The 26,576-nt window shown below is 36.6% G+C and overlaps 1 protein-coding gene across 1 annotated transcript; it reads left to right on the forward strand.

Moving 5' to 3' along the window:
• The first annotated feature begins 1,018 nt into the window (after positions 1-1,018).
• On the forward strand, positions 1,019-25,036 carry LOC134846597 (heterogeneous nuclear ribonucleoprotein L-like). The gene is made up of 14 exons (XM_063863981.1): positions 1,019-1,157; positions 1,224-1,339; positions 9,600-9,976; positions 11,344-11,434; positions 11,604-11,712; positions 11,998-12,228; positions 15,578-15,638; positions 18,460-18,768; positions 19,092-19,125; positions 19,355-19,547; positions 19,908-20,029; positions 23,218-23,489; positions 23,707-23,805; positions 24,357-25,036. The coding sequence occupies exons 1-14, from the start codon at positions 1,047-1,049 to the stop codon at positions 24,407-24,409; spliced, it is 2,178 nt and encodes a 725-aa protein (XP_063720051.1). The 5' UTR covers positions 1,019-1,046; the 3' UTR covers positions 24,410-25,036.
• The last annotated feature ends 1,540 nt before the right edge of the window (positions 25,037-26,576 follow it).

Consider the following 26,576-nt stretch of genomic DNA (forward strand, 5'->3'; position numbering starts at 1 on the left):
GGCTCCCAATGGTTGAACGTCATCCCGTGCAAAAATTTAAGGTTTAAACTGTCGAACCAACAACTCAGAATTGCGAAAGGACTTTGATTAGGCTCAAAGTATGCGAACGGCATACATGCGTGTGCGAAAAAACGTTGCCGAGGATGGTTGGCATGGTCTTTCTTGCCACAAAAGTGCAGGTAGATTCTCTAGGCATTCAAACTTGAATGCCCTTATAAAGCAGAGTTTATCCTCTACTCACATTCCGTCTGTTTTAGAACCACGACACCTCTACAGGACCGATCAGAAGCGACCAGACGGTTTGACGCTCGTTCCATGGGCTGTTGGTTAGTAGCTCTTGTGGGATGTAACGGTAGTAGACTCCTTAGCTCCTTGTAGGATTAATGCCGGGTCTGTTTGTAACCTTGGTACGGCTGCCGCTGAAGCGGAAGAGCAAAAAATTGACAAGTATGAAGATCTTGTAAATGATGGATATCTTTTTTAACCGCTAGCTTTTGAAATTCAGGGCCACAGCACATAATTTTTTTGTTGAGCAAGCTTTGTAAGAACCTAAGCATATGCACTGAGGAACCCAGAGCAGGCAGCTTTTTAAAACCGAGAATCTCCCTGGCAATATAGATTGCGAACGCCGCTTGCGTACTCGGAACAATAAATGACAAAATAACTTTCGACAAAATTTTTTTATTTGTAACATTTGTATATTATGTTTTCTCGTGTCGAGTTGCGTGATCTCATTGAAGAAACGTAACACGTATCGATTTTAATTGAAAAGGACTTAAACACTTGTCATCTTCTTTTATTATTATCACATCCATATCTAGAAAATTCCAAGGATTTTGACTGGAATACGTGATGAAGGGACTCCTGACTGTAACCTCGGTTACTATGATACTTTTAACCTTCTGATTACCTCTGAATAAAAAAGAAAGAAAAAAAAAATAAAAGGATTGATAGGAAGCTTGCTTTACTAGTGTAGTTTTTTACTGTTTTTACTCACATTTATTCACCTCAAAAAAAGAACTTTCAGATCAGTAAATTGAGTAATTATGGCATATTCGTATCGCGCAGACTACGGACCGGAACCTCCAAAAAGGTCACGGTACTATACCGAAGCCGAGACAGATCCGAGCTATCAATGGACTGCAACGCCTCTAGAAGTAATCATCATTTTGAAAATTTTATATCGTATTTTAATAAGCTGTTCAATCTTGCGATTTTTATAGTTTGAGCAGAATGAAGATCAGATGAAAACCTCAAGAGTTATACAGCTTCAAGGTCTACCGAGTACTTGCATTGAGGCCGAAGTTATGGCCGTGCTTCGGAAGTTTGGAACCATCATGTAAGTAATATCTGGTTGTTTCTCTGTAGTTATTCAATTTTTAAAATAGAGATAGCAACAAATAAGAAGGAAAAAATGGTAAATTACCCAAAGACTATAAAATGCCATTTCAAATGGCAGGGAATGTTAAAAAGTCTGGAATGATCAAGAAGTATGGCGTTGATATGTGGCCGCGGAATTGAGGTAAGAATGCGATCGAGAATGGAGTCATTAGTGACAATGGGGTTGTAACAACAAATTTAACCAAAAAAGCTTAAGAACATTTAGCTGAACTATTACAGTTCAGTTCAGTTGTTTTCTGATCTTCTAGGCGTTTTTGTCGCTTCTATCAATCAGCTCGTACTTAAAGAGTTGCGTATAGTGTATAGTATTTGTAAAAGTATACTTTATGTATAGTATTACGTACTTATTGATTTTTGGAAATCTTGATTTTTGTTTTCGTAGTTTTCAGTTGAGATTTCGTCGTCTTATTTCTCGATTTACCTTTCTCGAAGTACCAACTATATCGTTTTATATGTATAGTATTGTGGCTTCTTTCTATTCAGGAGACTTTCTATCAATATTAATGATGATACGTCGGACCCGTTTTTTTTAAGGAGGGCCAACAGCATCTTAGGGTTTTTTAGAGTATCATCAGCTATCGGGTTTGTTTTTCCGGTTATTTCCATTCTTGCATGGTTGCCTCTTGAGCACGTCTCTAGTACATGAACCTACCCGTCTTCTTCCCCGCAATCCGGGCAGTCAGGTGACTCTCCTTTCATTCTGTGTAGCGTACCAGAACAGAGTGACGAAGCCCATGATCTGTGTCCTGTCCTGTCCATTTATACTGTCTTTTCCGATTCAACTCATTGTACTCTTTATACAAACCCGCGTCTTTCTTCTTCCGCGCTCTTTTGACTGCTCAATTGGCTGATTTGAGGAAAATTTAAACCTCCGACAGGTTAAAATTGCGAGCTTCTGCATGTTTATCGGCTTTTCCTTCAATGCCGCAGTGGGCTGGAACCCACGTATAGTCCATGTCTTCAGTACGTGAATCTGTCTCTAAATCTGGATTAGTATTGTGGCTTTTTTGGTCTTTTTTGAATTTTGAACGCTTTTTTGGAAAGAAACATCTATATGATATTCGAACTCGCAAATAAAAATGCTAATTTGGTAGCAATTTTGTTGTTTTTGTAGCGTCGTGGAGTCTTGACAATAATTGAGTTCATTCATTTCGGTTTATAGTAGTTTCGTCGCGTCCTCAGTTCAGTGTAATTGGTCTCTGACGGGATAGGTGGGTCATGCCACTAGCGTGGTGTAGGTCGTTTCAACACTGGACTCGTCTGATTTAATGTCGCGTTTGCTGTGCTGATGTCATGTCAGCATCTTCTGTCAATCTAATCAGTTCTTTCATGGTAATTTAGCTGTCCCGCTCATTCGTGCTGTGAGCTGAAGGTGTTCAGCTACACGAAGGGTGTCAATCTAGAGATTGAGGATACTAAGATCTGCCTGGGCGGTTGAATATGTGGTGCCCGTCATGCGGCCCTAGATTGCAAACAATTCTTATATTAGCCTTTTTTGGGTCAATCCTGTTGAGACATTTATTCAGGAGAGGTGAATTTGAGGAGCTGTGGAAGTTCACCTGTCCTCACGTAAGTTTCTTCTTCGAATTTCACTCCAGGATTGTTTATACCCAAAAATATACTGTTGTGGTTCCCAGTAAAATCTCACTTTTTGTTTGCAGATGTTTGAGGCCTGGGTTTGATTAGTGGTAAGAACTGAATTCGTTGACAGGAGTTCGGCAATTTTTCGCACGTTTTTTTTTCAGTGTTTCTTTTAGTGTGCTGTTTGACTTAGGTTCTATGGTCTGATGGCTTAGGAAGGTGGCTTCCGTGGAAGAACTGTTTGACAAGCTTTTCCTTCTCCTCTCGCACGCGGAGTTAAGGTTTCATCGTGTAGATGATCTATGTTCGCCATTTTAACACAGCTATTTATAATTCTAAGAGCACTGTTTTGTTTGACTTAATGTTTTGACCGATTGGGTTTGCTTTTACTTCGAGACCAGATGGGTGCGGCATGGCTCATTGCTCTACGAGTGATTGCTTTAAAGCTGATGGTTAGTGTTTCTTTTTGGCAGCGCTGTTTGGCACTTGCAAGTTTTTGAGGATTTTATTTCTGGCCTGAACTCGTTGCATTAGTTCCAAATGTGAACGTGCTATCGTAGGTAAAATCTTGGTGTTATGATGTTTTTAGTCGGTACCCTCCAATATCAAAATTAGTTTTGTATTTTGCTTCGATAGACTGAGAAATGAAAAACATTGCCATAGATTTTTCTTCAAGAGATACATTTGAGTGCCTATTTTATTGCCTTTCATTTAGTTGAGTGAGGTGGTAGTTCACTTGAAGTTAGTTCACAGTGAATAGCTAAACAGTTTATCTTGGCTTAGGTTTGGAGCGCACACATTGGTTGAAGTGGTACACCTTGATTAAGTTTTCTCATGCCAAGTGTTGCATCTCTTAATTCAACTAATAAGTGATAGGTGGCTGTAAGATCCAGCACAGCAGTAAGGCTTCTTTAGCATGATTTTTCATGAATCAGTCCATCGGTTATATGATGACTGATACAATTAAGTGCAGTCCCGGTAAAATTTTGTGGGTGGTCTGCTAATTTTGTGTTAAAACATAGCTCAGGTGAGAGAGTTGTTTCTACGATTCCAAGTTTGGCGATTAGCGATATGAGTGAAATGGTAGAAGCGTTTCGATTTCTCTAGATCCTTATCTGGTTGGGGTGCAGAGTTTTGAGTGATATTTCTACCTTTTGGTTATTGTAGCTGTATTGACAGGGATGTTTGTTTTTTTTTTTGAAATTTGGAGCCATTTGGTCGGAAATCGTGTTAGTGGATGGGTGCAATAGGGCCTTTTTCTTTTTAGATTATTTGATGGCTTCCTGTACCATTAGCGGTGAGTTGGTTCTGATATAGCGCATAACTGTTTTTTGCTTTGTTCGTTTTTTCTTGGTGAACTTCAAACTGCTCGTTTAAGCGATTCCCGCCTAGCTTTGCTTCTGAGCACAGGGTGTCGTCGAAAATGCTTGGCTTGTCAGGTATCTCCAAACGAGTTGTCCTGATACCATTTAAAGGCGAACCATAGTTTGCTTGAGATGACTTTATGTTCGAACTTCTTTTTTGTCGTTTTGGGTAAGGTTGATAGTTTTGTTATCAATTGGACAATTGTTGGTATCCTGGGTCTTTCTTTTAGAAATGCGTAGGGCCTCAGATGGCAGATTTGCAATTAATTGGGAATGCATCCTTGATTAATTGGACAAGAGGCAGGTTTGATGATGATATTTCCTTATATATTTTATCACTGAGAGCACAGCTGGGTTCTCCGTCTTTCAATAACCTTTCCTCAGCTTTGAATTGAAGTTTATGAAACCTAGTTTGGAGGAGTCTAGCAATCAGATTTATTAAGTGTTATATCGACTATAGCGTTTGCATGTTTTTGAGCTAATTTCGCAGATGCGATCACATGAGACTCATAATTTCCAGGTTCGAAGTTGGATTCCTCCAGTTATTACGCTTGCGATAAGCAAGCGTTAGCAAATCGGAACATAAAAATTTATCGTGTTAAATATGTTTTTGTTATTTTGCTTGTAACTCAATTCTTATTTTCGGTTCTCTTCTTTAGCCTAAATTTTTTGATTTTTTTGCTAAAGTGGTTCAAGTTGACATATATCTGCTTAGTTGTCTCGTAATTTGCCGTTCAAAGGAATTTTTATTGCAATTGTGCTTACGAAGACAGTTGGCTCAACAGTTGCAATTGTGCTTACGAAGACAGTTGGCTCAACCTAATTTTTTGGCTCAACAGTTGTCTTGGCTCAACTGTGTGATTCGTTTTTGGCTCAACATTCGGCTACACAAGTCTTGTCTGCTCATTATCCGAGCGTTGAAGTTTGTTTTGTTGATTCTTATCTAACACTGGCAATTGCGTTTCAGTAATTTTCTTTGAAATCACTCGCATTCCAGACAAGCATAAAAAAAACCTTTTTCTTCTTTTTTTCCGCACAAGCTTTTTTGGGGGGCTAGCTTCAAGTGTTTTTTCTTGCCTGTGTCAAAAATGTAATTTATTGAGGGACAGCTTTGTGTCTGTGTTAAAGTTATATGAATTGATTGATTTCACATTTACCTGAATTGCTATAGGTTAGATTTTGACGCTTTTTCTGTTTTGTTTTTCGTTTTTTTTTAATGAGCGGAGGCCTCCCAAATATAAGTTCAAGGTTCAATGGAGGGAACGGATTGTCGGGAAGTTCTCCCGCTTCAGTGGTGGAGCCTGGCTTTTTGCACACATAAGGGCACCCTCGGTCGAGTTGTATCTTCTACAAGTCTTACTGGGTTCCTTTCGAAATTAAGGTTACAGCTTCTACTGGCTCTTGACTTCTGTTGTTTGATGTATTCTTTTTCGGCGGACCACATAAATACTACGCAATAGCACAAACATATCCTTTTTTGGTCTATATCTGGAATCTAGGGTTTCTTTTGCTAAAATTCCTTATAAAAGTTTTTTCATAAACACAAGCCCCTGAAAACGCCCTGATTGGTTGTAAAACAAGGCCATATTAATGGTCGAGTTAACACTTAAATATCCTCCAGTTGTAGTACAGATTTGTTATTCACCTTGCAGAAAACAACACTTCAGACGAACCGAGAAAAAATACAGATAAATAATGATGGTCGCGTTTCTTCTGCAAAAGTTTTTAATGGGAAAAACCATCCTAGCACGTGGAAACTAAAGCCTTGTTCACTTTTCTGACGTTCAACGTTTAAAGAACGGACTTATCTCACCTTTATCTCTAACTCTCAACGGTTCAGCTTTTACACTCAATTCAAAATTTTACCAAGAGACAGACTATCAATCACTACATCGACGAATTAAAATATTCAACACATTATCACGTGGACACCCGCTTCCTTTTTCATTCAGTATCGAATTATCATTAGGCAACAACATTAGGGATCGACTTTTGCATTCAATGGAACAAGCAATCCCTGTCTTATCCACATTTCTGACATCACCACTAGTTGCCGCAATCGAACTCGGAATTCTACTTTCATGACTCCAAATTCTACTCAAAATCACCGAATTTGACGTCTCCAATCCGATATACCTCATTTTTCTTCTAATGAGCTACCAGAAACACATCCTCTACCTTTGCGAAAATGATTGTGCTCTTTAACTATCTAACCAAACATTTCATTATGTTGTTATAAGACCTGTGCAACTGTTATCAAAGGCCGCATAGCTGAGCTACAAGCTATTGATCGAAGAAGTCAAGATATCAAAATTGAAATCTTATATTGGTACAGTTTCAGCACAGCCTTCTTTCCTGTCCCTAGTTTATCTCCTTTCTACGCCTTCCTCAGCAATTGCCATACAAACGATAACTATCTCAGCATAACCAGGAACTCACTCAAACCTTGACAGCCATCAAGTTCCGAATTGCCAAACGAATTTACAGGAAAAATCACTCGCTGCAGTAATAGAAAAATTTCTTCCTTCAGATCTCTTTAGTAACAAGAATGGCTGATCCAAACTCATCTGAAGTTTCCGATTAGAGATTCTCAGGACATGTAACGAAAGCTGGAACCAATTCCAAGGATTTTCCGCGCCAGTATCATTGTAGCACGAATTCCGGGTGCACAAAGTCAACGAGCTCGATATTTGCATTTGCACCTAGACGGCATCGCCCTCAAGTTCTACCTCAGTCTAGCTGAAGCTGTACAAATTGATCTCGAGAATGCTCTTGACAAATTTAAGATACGCTGGCCCTGACCAGAGACGAAATTTTGAGCTCGATCTCCAAAAAAGAACTTTTGACCGAGCAAAAGAACAACCGGACGACTCCCTGGACGACATAAAATGATTAGCCAACATGGATCTTGTTGATGATACTGCTGCCTACATAGATCGAACAGACGAAAGAAACAGACGCATACGAGAATAGCTCATCCAAAATAAGCCCTTCTAATACAAAAAGATTCTTACGATAATAAGACAATGTCGCAGTAAACAAACTCTTGCGCCATAATTAAAAGATGTCTAGAGACACAGTTAAATACAACAACGAGGCCAAGAGAGCATAAAAAACCGAGAGTACAAACTTTATACATACTGATGTACTATTTTCTAAATTAATAACGCATGCACAAAGAGTTTAACCAAATATACAAGGCAAAAAAGCACAAACGAAATCATGGCTTTGAAATATATATCCTTTTGTCAAACTTTTCTCCTTCTAATGCGTTCCTAAGGAAGTCTGAACGCAGTATGACATTTTCTGCGCAGTGACCCTCCAAAATTGTGAGAACAGCACTATGACGGGAACAGGAAATGGCTGACTGAAGCTGGCCACACACTCGGTGTAAACATAGGGAACCTCACTGACGAGATGATAATTGATCATATAAAACTTGATCATATGCGAGCATTTCAGTCAAAATTAATCAAGTTTTTGTTCTGTTTGTTTGAATGTGGGAGAATCATCGCAACTTTAAACGCTATAATTTGCGTCCAACTTGACCTCGTGACATGCAAGTTTTCTCCCACGCTCAAACAAAAAGACCAAAAACGTAAAGTTGATTCACAACAAACACCAGGGTTTGATTCCCACAAGAAACTCTTTTTTTTTTCATGCACCAGGAACATTGGAAAAAACTCTAAAACATCATAATAAGAAAAAACCCCTATAGCCTAGCGGAAAATATACGCGCCCAACCCGACACAGACCCCGGTTGAATCCGAAGCTGCCGATTTTTTTTCTAAAGTCTCGGAGAATCTGATGCCGGGGTTCCTTTTGCTAAAATTCCTTTCAAAAGTCTTATATATAAAAAACCCTGAAAAAGCGCTGATTTGTTGAAAAGTATCGCCATAGTACAGAGCTAGTTACTTTTTCCGGAGCATAGGTTATTTCATATAAGAATGCGTCCAATTCAGAAAATCGTTAAAAGTTTTAGCACAATTTAAATTGATTCGTTTCTCACCCAAGGACATGATACAAATTGATTCTCTTCAAATGTTAATTCATTGAATGTCGTTGGAGCATGTAGTTTTTTTGCAGCATCTTTTTTGTTTTTCGAAGAAACTGAGGGAGATGTGTACTTGAAGTGTTTTTAGGCCAATATTTGAAAGAATGTTATAGGTATAAAGTGGGGATCGAACCCAGAATCTAAGTGTTCACAAGTGAGTGTGCTACGCACCCATACTAAATGCGCTTTCGGTGTAAGTAAACCGCCTGTTTATTACGCGAATAATTGGTCGTTTTATTTCCTTAAACCACTCAAATCTTAAAACTTAGTATTCGAAATCGACAGTCAAATTTTATGCAAACAAAATCAAAGACTAATGGAGACAACTTGAACGGCAGTCAGAAAATTCATAGCATTGACCTGATATATGATTTTTTTTGTTTTTTTAAGGGCTCCCTCTTTCATGAGGTTTTTTCTCGGGCTGAGTCAGGCCGGCGTATAATTTTTGCGTTTGAATTTTTGTCCTGTGTGTTTTTTATGTGTTTAGTCTCATTGTCTGTTTTGCTCCAATTTGCCTCTGTTTGATGATACCATATGTTTGTCAAACCAACCCATCTCCCTTTGGGAAAAAATCTTAGATCCGCCCTAACTGACGCTGTGCTCCTTTGGTTGATTTTATTTTCTTTGTTATGATATCTTCAGGACATTTGTGACACAACAGTTATTAAGATCAATGTTTACAATATAGTTCATATTTGCTAAGGTTCATTATATGCGGTTATTTTATGCGGTTAGTGGTCGTTTATAAGCATCCAGAAAGCTAGCAACGTAGAATTATATATGGCGAAATAATCTCAATTTTTAATGGTAATTTGATTTTTTTATTGATTTTTTTTTCTAGTGGCAGGTGGTGCTAAATAACTCCCAAAACACATTTTTAAGCGTTCTATTGTCGAAATATAGTCAAACTGAAGCTTAAATGAAGCCCAGAACAATACCAATTTTCAGACCTATTGAAAAATCAAAATGTAAAATTTGCTCTATTCATCATTCAGAAAGATTTAAAAAAACGAAACAAAATTTCCTTGTCTGACTTCAAATTTTGATTTTGAAATTGATCTGAAAAAACTTGGATTTTTGATTTGAAGCAATTAAACAGGTTTAGTGATATGTAAAAAACGTTGATACTTTGTTAATAAGATATTATGAACGTTGAGCTAAAATGGTTTATTAATTGTCGGTTGGTTCGTTGTGTATAGAGACTGCTACATACTATCCAACAAAGGCCAAGCTCTGGTAGAGTTTGAGCGGATCGAGGATGCGGACAACGTGTTACTGTTGCAACAGCAGCGCCATTGTATATCCATTAGCAACTGCGTCCCCTCCATTTCATACTCCCACATACAATCTCTTCAGTCGCTAACAGATCCAAGCGCCACTATTAACAACGCCGCTACTGGATCATCTTCAGCAGGACTGAACAACGGATTAGCATCATCCGCATCCATTCATAATCAGTACGGAGGAGGCAGCCAGGATCCGGCGACGCTTTTACCAGCTAATTACCCTCCGCATCATCTTCATCCGGACTATACGGCAGCGGAGCAGGAGCAGCATTACCCACAAGGCGGCAAAGGCTAGTGGAAAACCTTCAACTATTTTTGAAAGTTTCAAGTGTTTCGTTGAACATGAAGCATTGCATTGCTTAACTTGCCGTGTTTTTTGCAATATGTTATTAAGCGTTAGTGAGAAATGAATTTAAGCTTATTTAGGTCGTGTGGTTTTGAAGGGCAGGAACTATGGCGAAAGGGGATTTTTCTTCTTCCTGAATTTGCCTACTTCAAAGAAAGCACGTAGGGTTCAACTGTGGTATCATATTGAAGCCCTTTCAGCCGTGGTTTGAATTCCAAAACAAAATTGAATGGCGAGGACAAACAACCCAATTTTAATGGCAGAGTTTAATTTACGGTTATTTCTACGTTAGCTTAACTAAAATCGTTTCTCGGTCTGCGATTTTTCCCCTATTTTTGGAAGTTGGATCTTTCTATGCTACTTGCATGCGTAGCAACCGTCTATCCTTGTGGTTCCGATCATAGAAAATGGGGAGAAACTTGGTATTAAGATGTTTTTTAGGTTTTTTCGTGTTTTTTTTTTCACGCAAAATCAAGTTAAACAAGTAATATCGGAATGGGTCGAGTGATATATCATATTGAAGCCCCCCTTTCAGTCGTAATTCGAATCACCTTAAAAATTTTCTCAGTGTCGAGAAAAACCCGATTGAAAATTTTGATTTTTGGTGTAATTTCGAGACAATAAAGTGAGCGAGCAGGCTTATTTTGTTTTTCAACCAAAACCAGCTACTACAAATAATCATAGGAATCGGTTGAGTGATATATCTTATTCAAGCTTTTTCAGCCCTGATTCGGACGACATTGAAAAAAGTTGTTCTAGTGACGAGAAAGACTGGTTTAAAACTGGAGCTTCATGTCAATTTCGAGCGAGTAATGCATGCAAGCGATCAGGCTTACTATAGACGGATCAGCCGTGAAAATTTAGTTTTACTCAAGTAAAAAAAATTCAACGCTTTTTCAAGGCCGTCATGGGGAAAAAAAACTACAAAAATTCGAAAAAAAAATTGAAATAACTTTCTGTAGAAATTTATTGTGATTTTTTTTTGTCATTTTGACCAAAAAATTGTTTGCCATTTTATGCATTTTATTGTGACTGTGCAATGTGTCTAAGTTCTAGACTTTCGTCAGATTTTTTTTTATCACGCCACGGATAAAAGCGACAATTTGAAAAAAAAAATTGTATTCATTAAGAATTGGTTGGAACATTCTGTGCTAATTCCACAGCAATCGACTATCCTTGTTTTTTTTATAGTTTTTGATGACATTTATCATCAAAGTTTTTCGTTGAAATTGAAAATAGAAGAAAAAACCTAAATCCAATCAATCTATTGCAAGCACATTTATAATATTGCTGTTCTTGATAATGTTTTAGACAGCGGCTATTACTCTCAATCGACTGCTAGAACCTCTTCGTACGCATCTGCAGGCGGCCACAATCCAAGAGTGAGAAACATGTCCAGCAGGTGAAAAAGATATTCTATTAATACGATTGATAGATTTGTGTATTAATCCCAACTATCTGGGAGAAAAAGCTCTCCAGTGCCATATGACAATCCGATGTTGAATTAACTCGTGGTTAAGCACTTCGTTCTATGTTATTTCAATCTGATGCGATTTATGTACAAATTGTAGGCCGGATGAGCATTATGCCAATGGAGGGACCTCCAATTCCGCCTCTTCAACGTCCCCTGCCGAGATGACGAGAAGGCCACGAGAGAGAACTAACGAGAAGCCGAATAAGGTAGTTTTGAATTAACAAAAATGGCACCACAAATAAACATCAAGTTCGGTAGTCTAATATACCAAATTGAGACTACTTCCGGGACTAATTGAGAAAAAATTCATTGAAAAAATTCGGAACAGTTCAAACAATTTTTTCTCTTTCTTCAAAAAAAGTTTTAGCTTTTTAGATTTATTGGCGAGTGGGTCAAAAACCTTTTTTGAGCATTTTTTAGTGTTTTATCTATTCTGAAGTACCGATTGTTTTTTTGGGCAAGGTAAAGTAGCTGATGATTATTTTATCCAGGTGCTTCTGTTCACTATCATGCGGCCCGACTACCCGATCAATGTTCGGGTGCTGCTGGCAGTGTGTAAGAAGTACGACTGTGCCCCAGTGAGGATGTACGTGTTCAGGAAGAGAGGAGTGCAGGCGATGGTCGAGTTCGACTCCATTGAGACGGCCACTCACGTCAAGAGGAACATAGACGGGGCTGATATATACTCTGGATGCTGCACTCTCAGAATCGAATTCGCAAGGGTGAGTTCTATGCCCACATTTTTTCCTCTTGTTTTAATTGTATATTTAAATAATTCATTACCCTTGCGATAAGCAAGGGTTTGGCAATCGGGTACTAAACTTTTTTCCCCGTAAATAACTTTGTCCACAGAATAGTCAAATGGTAAAAAGTGCAAATAGTCAAAAGGTGAAATGAATGGACAAATGGTTGCTTAATAACGTGATAACTGTATTAGCTGTTTGCTGTTACCACACGGCATTTAGTCGTGTTACATTAAGAGTTTTGGAGGATTCGAAGTTTTTTGGTACATTTTCGTCACTGAGACTGGTCGGCTTCAATTCTTTCAGCTTATTTTCTATATTTTTTCTGCTACTTTTTGTTGGTATTTACACTAGCCAGCTTCAGTGAGCGTTAGTATGATACCGAAAAAAGTTATTTGTTTTAAACAACATAACAAAAATAAAAACTCGATTTCAGAAATTTTCTAACTCAATATATCTCGTTTTTGAATTGTATAATTTATACAAAATGTGGCTCTATGGTTTCCAACTTATTATATGCAAATTTAGTATGGATGCCTTCAGTTTGCTATATTCCAAACTATTACTTGCAAAATTGCGTCTATTTGCATTTGGCAGTTTGTTAACATATGTAGCTGCGTTATTTGTGACTAGTGTTTGCCGGTTGTTAAGGTGTCAGACTCCGTTTCTCAAGGTCGCAGATTCGAAGCCAATACTCAGCAAATTTTTTACTGATTCGAGGTTTATTTCTACTTTTTCTTATTGCACTTTATAGAGCTGCTTTTTGTCGTGTTCTCGCTAGTGTTTGCGAAGCGCATCTTCGCCTCGTGTATAACACTTGAATTCTAACGAGAAGTTTTTGAACTCTAACGAGAAGATTTTGCATGTCCGGTTTTCTAGTTCGTTTTTTCTTTTTAGTCGAAACCTTAATTATTTTGGTTTCGCGATCTGCTTTATTGGCTACGCTTGCCACTTCGGCTTCAAATGCGTCGGATTTTTTCCAGTAGTTTTTTTAAATAATTTTTGTTTGTAGTATAACGATTGATTTCTAACAAAAGATTTTTGCAAGTCTGAATCACACTCCTAAGCCCTCCATAAAAGTATTAGAATTTTTGAGATTTTTTCGCTGAAAAACTTTATTCTACCCAAGTGCTTTATGGTCTATTTTTTATTGGCTTTGTGACCTAAATGCGAGTCGTTTCAATGGAAACATATCATTTATACTCACCTCTAGATCAAACAAAACGCTAAAATTCATTAATGGAAATTATAGTTCGTTTTTCATGACAACCTTTTTTTTCAGTTTTTTTTTCGTTTTTTTGGCTTCATAGGTTTCGGATTGTTTCATATCGGATTATTGGCCTCATATTGCGTCTTTCGACGAGAAATAAAAGTGTGCGTGACTGTGTTTTGAAGGTGAGGGGGACTAAATAACTTCTTATTAGTCTTAAATTTGTTTGAATTTTTTTCGATTTGAATTTTTAGTACCTTTTTGCCTATATTATTATCGTCTTAGTGGTCTCATATTATGTTTCATTTGGCTAAATTTTTTTTTCGGCTCAAAGAATTTCTGTCCAAGTATTTTTGGCTTTGTTACTGCTGGGTAAATTATCTTCCGATGCTTAATTACACAAGCATAACACAAGTCTTTTTTTTCCAACCTAAGTCGCAAATATTGTTGCGACGAAATGTTCATTTTGATCCAGCTATTAAGTACAGCCAATGCTAAGGATATTAACACAGACTATTATATTACAAATAGCACTTTGGCTTCAATGTATCATTGATCTGTAGCGTAGAGGTAGGGAAGGAGACCAGCAACAAAATAAGAGGGTTTGAACTTGGGCAGGGTCGGATGTTTTATGAATTTTTTTGTATACTAGTTAAAATGCGTCCGCTCTAAAAATTGAGGCATGTTAGTTGGTAGATTTCTATTTTTTCAAATTGACTGGTACTGCTAATGCGTCATAATTGGCTTGCGTCACTTTGCAACTATGTAGACTCGTAGTTGGCGTGCGGCACTTAAGAAATTTTGTGGACGCGAAGTTTTACTCATTCAGTTTTTCCTAGTAGCGTTATGGGTCATATTTTTGCTTGTGTATGCGAAGTGCAACTTCGCCTATGTGTTTCAGATTCTATTGTCTTGGCATGTTTTGTTTCAGAACTAGTTTTATTCCTTTTGATATATCTATTTTTTTTGACATTTTCGATTTTTTTCTCGTTTGTTCCATGTATCGCAAGTGGCGAGAATCAAAATTTTCATGCTGTTTTTTTCCGACATAGATTTCGTTTTTGAATTTTACAATATCAATCAATTTAATGCATTTTCTAGTTTTTAATCAAATATAATCTAGTTTTTTATTTAATGTTTAAATGTATAAAGATGTTTTAAGCTTAATTTAGCGCTTCTGCAGCACCGAATGTATTTTTTTTAGAAAAAGCTGTTTTGTATTTTTCGCTGAGGTAATTAAGGTTATTAATTCCATTTGTCATGGTTTGAGCTCGTTTTCCCCGTAAATAACTTTGTCATCGCAAGTTTAGTCATCTTCAAAACTACTTTCGTAATTTAACAGACAAGTTTTTTGAGCATATATGCAGTATATGCTCAAAATATGCAGTTTTAATGCCCAAAATGCAGTTTTTTTTCAGCATATATGCTTTAAATGCCCGTTCTATTCGAAGTTTGTTTCTCTTTTTTTTCTTTGCTTACTCAAAAGGTTTCGGTTTATTTTGTATCGGGTTAGCTCTTGTATCATTTTATTTTTCCTCTTTATTCGCCCGAAAAGGTTTCGGCTTACAATATATCGATTTAGATGCCTCTTTTTGAGTAGTTTGAGAAGTAAAAAAAGAGATTTTATCTGAAGCTTTTCATAGGGGAACTTTAACTTTTTTGTGAAGTATTTCTAATAAAAAGTTGTCAAGACAATTGATGGAAAATTTTTGGTCGATCAATTTTTTTAGATCGTTTTTCAAAAATATATTATTTTTTTTTCTGCGGCTTTCATCTCTATTTACGTTATTTATTTTGTCATGCTATATATGTGCTATATCGCTTCGCTTCACCTCTTGTTTTCTTGTTTGCAAAATTTCTGAAAACACAGTTAATTGAGTTGCACGATTTTTTTTTGAAATTTGGTCTTTTTTGAGGTTTGTTTTATTTTTCGATTTGTCGGTTTCTCCGCAAGTACAGATAGTCATTCAGTTTTGTATAGCAAGTGGTGCGAAGCTCTGCTTCGCATCTGTGTTGGATAAATGACGCGGGAGGGGAAAGAAAGCATGGGGACATTGAAATATAAATATTACATCCTCGCAGTAAATTCTCGCAATTATCTGATGAATTGGTTTTTAGCCGGAGACTTTGAATGTGACTAGGAATAGCGAGGATACTTACAACGTGGAACTTCTAGAAGGTACAAACTATTTTAAAAACTTTTAGTATCTTTTATCAAATCTGAACCGTCTGTGCTATCTATTGTTAATCATGTTTTCTAAACCTTATTGACTGTTGAAACTCCTCTGTTGATGTTGATAGTTTAAGTGACCGGGACATTTCGCAATTGCAACTGAGGATCTTCTGGGCTCCATCGCCAGAGAGGCAAATGAAACAACTGTGTGGTGATGGAAATATCTGGTTGAAATGTAAGGTCGGTTTTAGTGTTAATTTCAAACACGGCATACCAACACGACAAAACAACCATCGGCCGCTAGGCATTGATCTACATGATGAAGCTATAATAACATAGAACATCAAAAACTCACTCTACATTCTACGCGAAGACCACAGTCTGCGAAACAGTCATAAATAGCAACGATGACACTGCCAAAATAGGAATCGCAGCTATCAGACATGAAAGCAAAGCACCGAAAATTCTCACAAGTTTGATGAAACTTCACGCCAGATATTCAAATGAACTGTCGCGTCATGAGCTTCAATGCTACAAAAAACACAGAAATCTCAGAAGATAGGAGGCAACATTAATTAGAATTGTATTGCACAAACAACGCTGGTACGCGAAGACTATCTCGCACCAGTTTAACTATAATGCATTAAACAATACAGATCATTCACAGTGAAAAGGGGTATCTCTTTGATGTGCCAACTAATCAGTGTTTTAGAAATTCGGCATTTTTGTAGTTGAGTATTGATGAAGGAAGCGACGACACTGACTTAGGTCTGGTACGTTTTCGCAGTAAAAAGTCTTTAATAGTTCACGCTCGAATTTTTTTTTAATTTTTTCAATTTGCTTAAGGTTTTTAACTGTCAATGAACAAGACAGTTATGTAAGTCGTGATGAAAAGTCTTCAAATTTGATCTCGCTAAAAATGATTTTACACAGTTTGACCTTTGATTAAGAGTCATGAACGTAGTGAATACTCTTATATCGGTCTTGGTAATTTTTTTCTTTATTTACGCTTTTATTTGATTTTTCGCAGTTTGATTTTTGATTTATTTCAAAGTTAAGTTCATTTCATTTGTTTAACAGCAAAAATAAAAAGGATAACGAAAAACGGGATCCAAGTCTATTTTCGGCAGTGGTTCTTAATTTTCCAGTGGAATAAAAAATTCACCTATTGATCCAGTGTTTTCAAATTGGGTCAAAAAAGTGTCAATCATAAATTCGTCTTAGAATTCAAAAGAGAATTAAGGCCATATATTTTTTTACTGTCTATTGGCTAATTTTTTAGTGTTTTAACTACTTGAACAGGTAAGCGGTGGGCGCATTTGCGAATACAACTGAATCGATTGTACGGCCTTTATTGAAAATGAAGTACTTAAAACAATTTTTGTTTTAGAATCCTTAGGTTCTTTAAGCTTTTGCAACTGACTGTTGGTCTTATGAAGTGATTTTAAGCTGCTTATCTGTAATATAAAAAGTTGATTGAAATGTAAAGAATCTGCTGCCAATTTTGAAGAATAGCGACTGTTCTCGTTTTTACGCAAGCAACTAGATTACATTGGTAATTTAAGAGCATTAAGGTAGGCTTCAGAAAAAAGCCACTTAAAGCTTCATGTCTGTCTTATCAAACACACATTCTAGGAAATACGTTATTTTGAAAAAAAAAAACAAAGTTAGAAGCTAAAGATACGTTGAAGCGAGAATGTCTTGCATATTGATTTATGTGCTACGTTCGCTTTTCTGTTTTTTTTTATAGGAAGCTGCACCTAAAAGACAGTGATTAATAGTGTTACGAATGAACTTTGTTTACGTTTAGCGCATCACCGCAACTTAAATGGTTTTGTTCTGGCGAAGTATAATTCATTTTCTTAGATAATGACAGATTACCTATAACTTATTGTGCAGAGGCCTTGTTTATTGAACTATGTTAACTTATATTAACTACTCCAAATATTTCAAATTAGTTATCCATCATATTCTACGAAACCTTTCATTCGGAACCAACGGCTTGAAATAAAAGAATCGAATCGCGACGAATTCGTCTTATTACGATAATGATCAAGCACACAGCGATGATCATCGTCCTTAGCACTCAAAAGCTGTCCATTACTGTCTATCCCTTCAATTGCATTTCTACTCAGAAAAATTATACACCTGCAATCAAAAAGGACATAATCACTTAAAATTAACTCATATAAAATGTTTCAGACAATCTAAATTCATCGGCAATACTTGAAATATCATATATTAAAAATCGGTGCTGACATTTAAATAAATTCATTTCATTTTCCAAACCCATTAACACAGATAGTTCTGCTGCTTATTTAGGTCGAAGAAATTATCAGACATAATTATGGCAATACAATCGCAGTTTATAGTTCACAAACGCAGAATGTTCTTAAATTAATCGATTTTTCAACAGTATTAGTCATTCATCTGATTCTGTTAATTTTCATCAATTATTAGCGCATTTTTGCTTTAGGTGCCGCTTTTTCTCGTGACTTGAATGCGGGAAAAATTACTTGAGTTTTTTTTCAATTTATGCTATAAAAACAAATTCATGCTAAAAAGTTTGAATCATGCACGGAGACTGTGACATTGAACATGCTATTCTAGGGACACATTTTGTCCCGCAGGTTTTGACTGCGTTGCCAATGGCATAAAACAATTTGAAAAAAGAGCATATGTAGAAAAGTGTCGATCCCAAAACGCTTTCAAGTTTCAACAAACATGTTCATCAAACACTTATTAAAACATTGAAACAGCAGACTAACTAGAAAAGATTTTAAAAATTAATGTTCATCATAATTTAGTTGTGTAATGTGTTTCTTAGGCAGCGAGGTTGCACCTCCTCAAAGAGGTTCCAGAATGGACCCTGGATTGTTGCCGGCACCCGAAGGTCAAGGAGACTACCATGGAGATCATTACACCACCAGAGGAGTCCAGCAATTGTCCCCCCAAGCAGGAGGACCAGGTATGTCTAGACGTCCGGGCGGGGGATACACGGTAGTCAGAAGTCCCCCTCAAGGAGGTGGAATGGGGGGACGAAGACCAACCCAAGGGGGCTATAGAGGGGGCCCAGCTATGGGCTTGTCCGAGCCAGAAGTTTACATTGATTCGAGAGGAAATTTTTCATTGGGAGGTGAGTAGTTCCGCATGTTTAACATCTTTTTATTTGATCTAGAGTTTTTTCAGCGACAAATAAAATAGTTCTTGCAAACGTTTTTTGCCAATTATTTAATTTTAATTCCTAAACTTTTTTTATAGGTTTCATAAAAAGGGGGTATTTACCGAGTAGCCATTCTAATTCTGAGTGGCTTCGCGTAGCTATGCAATCTCATTGTTGAGATAAGTTTTCTGTTGGGTCTTCAATGTTGGCTCTTTTGTGTTTTTGTTACTGAAACTCATTGAATGTATCAATTATCTCAAGGCGTCACGAAAGTAATTGATGTTAAATTGTTTCAGGCCGGCAGCCAGCGCCCCTAATGCGCCAAAACGAGTAAGTTAATTTCATGTCTCTGAATAAATTCAACTTGAACTTAAGCGTGGTTGTTAGTTACATTTTTTCATTACCGGGTGGAATTTAAATTCTTGAACCAAAGCTAAAGTGATTTAATCTTATATCGTTTTTTATGGAAGTCGTGAAACGAATTTCGAATGACATTCTGTGTTGTCTTCAAAAAATTGTTTTTTTTTCAATAATCAGTGTTAAATTCTGGTCACTTTAGTCCATACTATGTGCCTGTGGATGAGCTGGAGCAAGGAGGCTATGGCCCTCAAGCGGGATTGATGGAGAGAGGAGGTGGGGGAGGGAATATGGACCTGATGCCGGTGGTGCTGATGATGTATGGCTTGCATGAGGAGAAGTTTGGACCCCAGCGACTGTTCAACCTCTTGTGTATCTTTGGAAATGTCAACAAGGTGAATTTAAAACTACAATTCACTATAATGTAAAGATATCGAAAACAAAATTGGTTAAATTTTTGTGGCCCAATGTAAGCCTTGGTGAGATAAAGTGTTACAATCGAATAGAACCATGTAAAAAAGTAACACAGAGCATCAGCAATAAGTAAACAATTTTGGATCTTTAGACAAGCGGAGCGCGGTGTTTATATAGATTTTTGGAGTGTCAACAGTTAATGTGCGTGTTATAAGCATTTTGCACGTAAATGAGGTAAAATAAATATATTCGTCGAAAAAGAAAACGCCAATGAAAAAAAAAACGACTTGCATAGTATGAAATGTGATATTATTTCAATGGTGTTGTGTTCTGTGTTGTAGATTAAGTTCATGAAGAGTAAGCCAGGAAGTGCTATGGTGGAGATGCAGGGCCAGGAGGCAGTGGCCAGAGTCATGCAGGTGGTCACTGGACTGGAAGTGTTCGGATCCAAAATTACACCCAAGTCAGTACATACTACTGTTCAGAAAGCGGATTTTTTTGAGGAACGGATAGGCAAATTAAGGGCTTGTCTTCATATAAATTTGTCCTTTCTTAGCCGTTTTTTGGCCGACGTGAAAGTGATTGGCACGAACAGAAAAAATCGAACAATCGTAGAAAAGTCTCACACTAGGAAGAAATTATCTGCACTAGAAATAAGAACGTTTAAGTAATGATATATCAAGATCTAGAAAGTGTTAATCATATTTTGTTCTCGAAATTCAAAGACCTTTAAGGCCATATAGTTTTTCTTTGAAATTACAAATTAATGATTTTTGAAAACAAGTCATTTTTTTTCGGTTACTAGCGTTCATTGACACTTTCGCAACGTGGCTATTTTCCGATACAAAGTCAGTTTTTTTGTTTGCTTGCGTTCACTACTGTTTTCCAACTGTCAGTTGGCTATGTTATTAAGATTTGATGAACGTAGTTCAGACTCTTATATAGGTCGCGATGATTTTTTTCTTTTTTAAAATCTTTAAATGCTTTAAAAGTTTTTAAATTTGTTCTGGATCAGGTTACTTTTTTGCGGTTTTGCTTTCGATTTCTTTTTAAAGCAGTTCTTTCTATTGTAAAATGGAAGACAGACTTCATCGTCGAACGTGTTCAAGGAAAACGTAATTGACTTCTAGTTGCGAAAGTGGAATTTGACAGATTTCCAGCAAAATATAAATTCTACTGATTGATCCAGATTTCTCAAATTTGATTAATTGTGTTTAAAAATTGCCAATCATAAATTGTTCATGAAATTCAAAAAATTTTAAGGGCATCTATTTTTTTCCATGAAATTCGACAGTAAGAGTAAGATTTTTTGTAAGAGTTGATAAACGTAGTTCAGACTTCCATATAGGTTGCGATGATTTTTTTCAGGAAAAGTCTTAAATGTTGTTCGGGCTCAATTTTACTTTTTCGCTGTTTAACTTCTGAATTCTTTTTAAGAAGGAAGGCGAACTTCACTATCGAAGAGCAAAAGTGTAAAGTTCACAAAAAACGTGATCGACTTCTAGTTTCGAAAGGGGAATTTAATTTTCAGATTTCCTCCTTCCTGAATTTGAGTTAATTGTGTTAATTTTATCAAAAAAGTGCCAGTCATAAATTGCGCTGTAATTTGAAGAGCTTCAAGGCAACATATTTTTTTGCTTGAAGTTCGAAAGCTGAAGTTTTTTCAAAAAAAATAAGTCAGTGTTTTCGTTCTTTGCGTTCATTGACTCTTTCTCAACTATCTGTTGGCTATGTTTTTTCTGTTTACTTGCGTTCGTTGACTTTTCCATCTGTCTACTGGCTTTGTTTTTCTTACCTTCTTTTTCTTTTTAAAGCTACTTCTTGGTGCTTTGTGACTTGTGTTCGCGAAGTGCATTTTTGCTTGTGTTAAAATCAGCGCTAAAATTAAAACGGTTTGATCTCAATGTCTCAAATTTCTTATTTGAATTTTATTATCTTAAAATTTTTCATTTGATTTCATATTGTGACGTTTTTGCCAAAAAGTTTTCTGAAATGTTTTATTTTGTTTAAAACTTTGTTAAATGTATATAATACAAGAATCAACATCAATGCAATTGAGCAATAATTATCGACATAAACTAATTTTAAAATAGCCAAATAAAGCAGAATTGAATGAAGCTCACTGCCATGTATTGTAGCAGCTATCGATTGAACCGAATCAGGTTTAAATAAAATGTAAACAGCGAAACTGTCGATGTTAGATTGGGTTTCAATGTGATTTTTGAGCTTCGGTTGAGCGTTTGCTTGCGTCGACTGGTTTTGAGACAGTCTGTCATTTGAGCTGCACTCGGCGTAATGTTTTCGGCTTTGGCTCGATTGAATAAATCTTGTACTTGACCGTTTGATAGTTCTGGATTTCTTGCCAATTTCGTCAGTTCTTTGAAACTGGAAGTAACCAAGGAGCATGCTTATTATTCTCGTTCAAACAGCCAATTTGGACTCAAAAAAGTTAGTTTGTTTTGGTGAATATTTGACGAACATTTAGTTTGGTTGAGTTTATCAAGGTATCTTGAGGTAATTTACGTTTTAAAAAACGATCGAGATCTGAATAATTAATGAGTAATTTAAATTAACCGGAATATCCGAAGATCGGTTATCAGCTTTAGATAGGAATTAGTTGCTCAGGAAAGACTTAATGATTTAATTTATACTAGCCTTGATACGATTGCGATGCTGTAAGGCTCACAGCAGTGCATGAAATCAGGAACTTCCTCCAAAGTGCTCCTCAGTTTGCGCAGACACCTACACGTTTTAATCTGAGCTCTGCCCATCTCTTCTTTGTTCCTGTCATTTAGAATAGCTATTTTACGAAAGGATACCACATCTAGGCAGCCATCAACTAGTTTGCTCAAAAGGTGTTTCACGGATTTATCGCGACTGTAATCTAACTGTGAGATCGCATTTTCAACACCAGATAGCTTATCCGCAATCGTTATATTGGGCTTGAGTTTACCCCAATCTATGTCCAACCAACCGCTTGAATTCGTGGTGTTTTTGTTATCGCTGCTGTTGCTGCTACTTTTGTTTTCTTTATCAAGATGAGAAAGCGGATCCTTAAGTTTGTTCCAAATATCTCGCGTCAGCCCATAAGGCATGGCTGGGTTATCAGGATCTGAGCCTTCCCGACCCTGGCTCCTTTCTCCTTGTGAAATTGCGGATATCATTGCTTCATTCGTCTTTTTGAGTTCTTTTTGTCTGTTGTGCCCAAAATTGTATTGCCTTCGACTCTGTTGAGCGCAAGTGGAAAGCAGAGTATAAATAGCAAGAGTAATGAGACGCATTTCGCAGACTTTTGATTTGTTGGAAGCAATTTCTTCAAATAAATATTCAACTAGCTATTTACTTAGGAGTCAGAAAAAGTGACGTGACTTCTGTTTTGAGGACTTGAGTTTTTGTCAGACAAGATTGTGATCATTTCAAAAAAAGTGTACACGGGAATAATCGCATTTAGATGACTGGGAACTGGCATTTTTTCATTTTTTATAGAATATAGACGCAAATATGCCGCTGAAATAAAATGGGCTGTAAGAACACCACATTAAGTGAAAAAAACTCAGGGACTGAGAACTTGGACGTTCCGCGTCTAAATTCTATTTTGTACGTTGCGTCTAATTTGCGTGTCGTCTAAGTTCCTGTTTTGCGTGCTTTCAGGCCTTCCAAGCAGCAGGAATTGTTTGAGCGCGGAGGAGATGACTCCAAAATGCAGACTGGGGAGCCCTACTTTGTGAACTTCATGGGCATAAGGGAGCAGAGATTCAGCACCCAGCTGGAGCGGAGCAAGAACAGACTGCAGACCCCGAAGAAGACTCTGCACGCGTTCAACCTCCCGAAAGGACTCACTGAGGATGTGCTGTTGAAGATGCTGGAGGACAAGGGCTGCGCAACTCCTCAGAAAGTGAAGTTTGTCGAGAACAAGTACAAAGGTGAGTACAAAGGTTTCCAGTTTTGCGCCCCCTCGTAAAAGTGTCCACATAAAACATAAATGTCTAAATGTTGATGCGGATTTGTAGTTATTCAAAGTTATCATATTGCGGTGACAAGTGTTAAGTCGGAGAGAATGAGCATAGCAGCATGTTGTGTTCTACTAGACCATGTGGTAAAGGATATCATGTGTATTTGTATTTAATGTGTGTATTATAGAGGAGGCGAAGAAGGTGTCTGCGAATGTGATGTTTGAGTCCCAGAGTGAGTCCACGGAGGCACTGGTTTTAGCCAACCATACTCTCTACACTGCACCGGGTAAATAATTCGTTCAATTGCACTACTATCGATCTATTAAGAGTCATGAACGTAGTGAAGACTCTTATATAGGTCTTGCTGATTTTTTTTTTTTTTTTTAGGAAAAAGTCTTAAAATTTGTTCAAGCTCAATTTTGATTTTTCGCGGTTTGACTTGTGATTTTTTTAAGTTCAAGTGCATTTCTATTGTTAAAAGGAAAAAGGAAGGCAAACTCCACTGTCGAACAGCAAAATTGTAAAGGTCACGAGAAACGTGATCGACTTTAATTTTGAAAATGGAAATTAATTATCAGTTTTTTGAAAGAAAAAAGTGGGTTTTGAAAATGGAAATTAGTTATCAGATTTTTGAAAGAAAAAACTGTCAGTTGCCTATGTTAAAGGTTTTTAATCGAAAGAACAATGATATTTCTACCCAAAGGTTACAATTTGTAAGACAATACTGATATCAATTATAAAAGTATAAGATCATCAAGGGGTTGTTTTCTGACAAAATGTTTGACATTTACTACCAAAAAAATGTTTTGGTTAGTTGATAATTTTGTTGTCTTTCAGATAACAAAAAGTACACGATGAAATTGTGTTACTCCAGTGGACGAGACGATTGAGAAGAAATCCGATTTGCTGATCCAATTTCGAATTCTAACGACCGTCGCTGCAGACGAAGTTGCAGGAAAAACTGAATTGAACGTATCGCTTCAAAGTTTAATTTCTCTAGAGTTGCTCGCAATCTGTTTTTTCAGTTTCTCGGCCAGTGCTAAGTTCTGAGCGTTTATCTTTGTTGCTTAAAATTACTCTGAGCTCAGAAACTATATTTAAAAATGCTTCGTTTCAGTTTTGCTGTTGTATGTAATAGATGTAACCTTCGTTTCCTAAACTGAGTTGTAAAATAATCTTTATTTGCGGATCATTTTCATTTTAGTTGATCTTATTGAGTATTCTGTTAATTATTAGTCAGATTTAATCTCTCATAGCCTAAAAATTTGTTTTCTCAATCTTGCGTAAAAACAAAATAATCCATCGAAAGCGATTTGCAAGAAAATTCAAACTCTACCCTAACTCTTACATTGCTCATACTATGTGAAAATTATACACCCATTAAACACCCCACATAGATGATTAAAATTACATAACATGCCAACATACATAACAATACATATTCAACAATTGTTTGGTGATTATTCAATGTAGCCAATCTCAACCTCACTGATTAAAATTATAAATGTCTGACAACAGTTTCTTCAATCTCACTGCTAAGACCTGTCAATATTAAGTACGTTGAGAAATCTAGTGAAGAAGTAAGCTCAATTATTACACAAGTAATACTTGTGTTTACACTTGCGAAGCGAGTGTATTAGTACGAACCTTATTTTCCAACCTAAGTATCAAATATTGGTGCCACTTTTGGAGCACAGTTACAGCTTTTTGATGGGATGTGCTTTGACATTCGAATATTAATAAGTTGAAACAGTTGATGCATTTTTAATTCATCAAATGAACCGAAAAAAAAGTTTTTCGCTTCAAACAACATAACAAAAATAAAAACTCGATTTCAGAAATTTTCTAACTCAATATCTCGCAATTTTTTGAAATGCGTAATTTATACATAATTTGGCTTTATGCTTTGCAATTTATTACATGCAAAGTTAGGATGGATAGCTTCAGTTTGCAAAATTGAGTCTATTTGTATTTGGTGCCTCTTGTGCTGAATCGTATTGGCAATTTAATCGCATATGTAGCTGCTTTCTCTTGATTGCAGTAGGTGGCAGATTAGAATCCTACATGTAGCCCAGTTTTCGCTAATTCAAGGCTTATTTCTTATTCTTATTTAACTTGACAGAGCTGCTTTTGGGTCGTGTTATCGCAAGTGTTTGCGAAGCACAGCTTCGCGTCTGTGTAAGTACGAACCTAGCGCGCAACATTCAATGATCATTTTAGGGGTGTATCGGCGAAAAAGATTATGGCTTGAGATTTCAGGACAATAACCACTTCAAAAGATCCCAAATGTTGCTCATACCTTAAGATCCTACAAAAAAATAAAGAACCAAAGATAAGTTCAGATATATGCACGGTTAAGCGTCCCCATAAGGGTGATTCTAATTTACAAAGTAAAATGCCGTTTTTAAGAATAATCGGTGTAGTTTTTTTGTTTTTTAGGTAAAGTTTTAAAATTTCGTTCACGCTCATTTTAGAATTTTCGCGTAGACTTTTGATTTCTTAAGTTCAGTTTATTACCATTGTTAAAAAAGCAAACTCCACTGTCGAACAGCAAATGTTTTAAGATAACGAAAAACGTGATAGTCTAATAGTTCTCAGGAAGAATTTTGATGTTCAGATTTTTCAGCGCAATGAAAAATTTTCGAATTGATCCAATTTCTCCAATTGAGTTTATTTTATTAGAAAAGCACCAGTCATGGCGTTTCCTTAGGTAAGGTTCATTACTCTGTTCCAACTGACAGTTGGCTATGTTTGTTAATTGTGCTTCAACGGCTTTTGTTGATTGGTTCTTCTAGTCAACCGTACAATCTCCAGTCAGCCGTTGGTTCCAATTGCAGTCTTATTTGATTCAGTTGTGTTTAAAAACAATAGTAAGTGTCATTGATTCAAGTGATTTCTTCAAATGTTCAATTCGAATTACTTTGCTAAAATGAAGGCAATTACGCTGTCTAAAAACGGAAATTCAATCAGCGCGAAAAATCAAAATGAGTTTCGGACGTGATTTTTGTGTATTAGGTTTGTCGGTGGAATAAAAGAAAGCTATGGATCCGTTTTTGT

The sequence above is a fragment of the Symsagittifera roscoffensis genome, chromosome 5 (assembly GCF_963678635.1).
Source record: "Symsagittifera roscoffensis chromosome 5, txSymRosc1.1, whole genome shotgun sequence".
Lineage (NCBI taxonomy): Eukaryota > Metazoa > Xenacoelomorpha > Acoela > Convolutidae > Symsagittifera > Symsagittifera roscoffensis.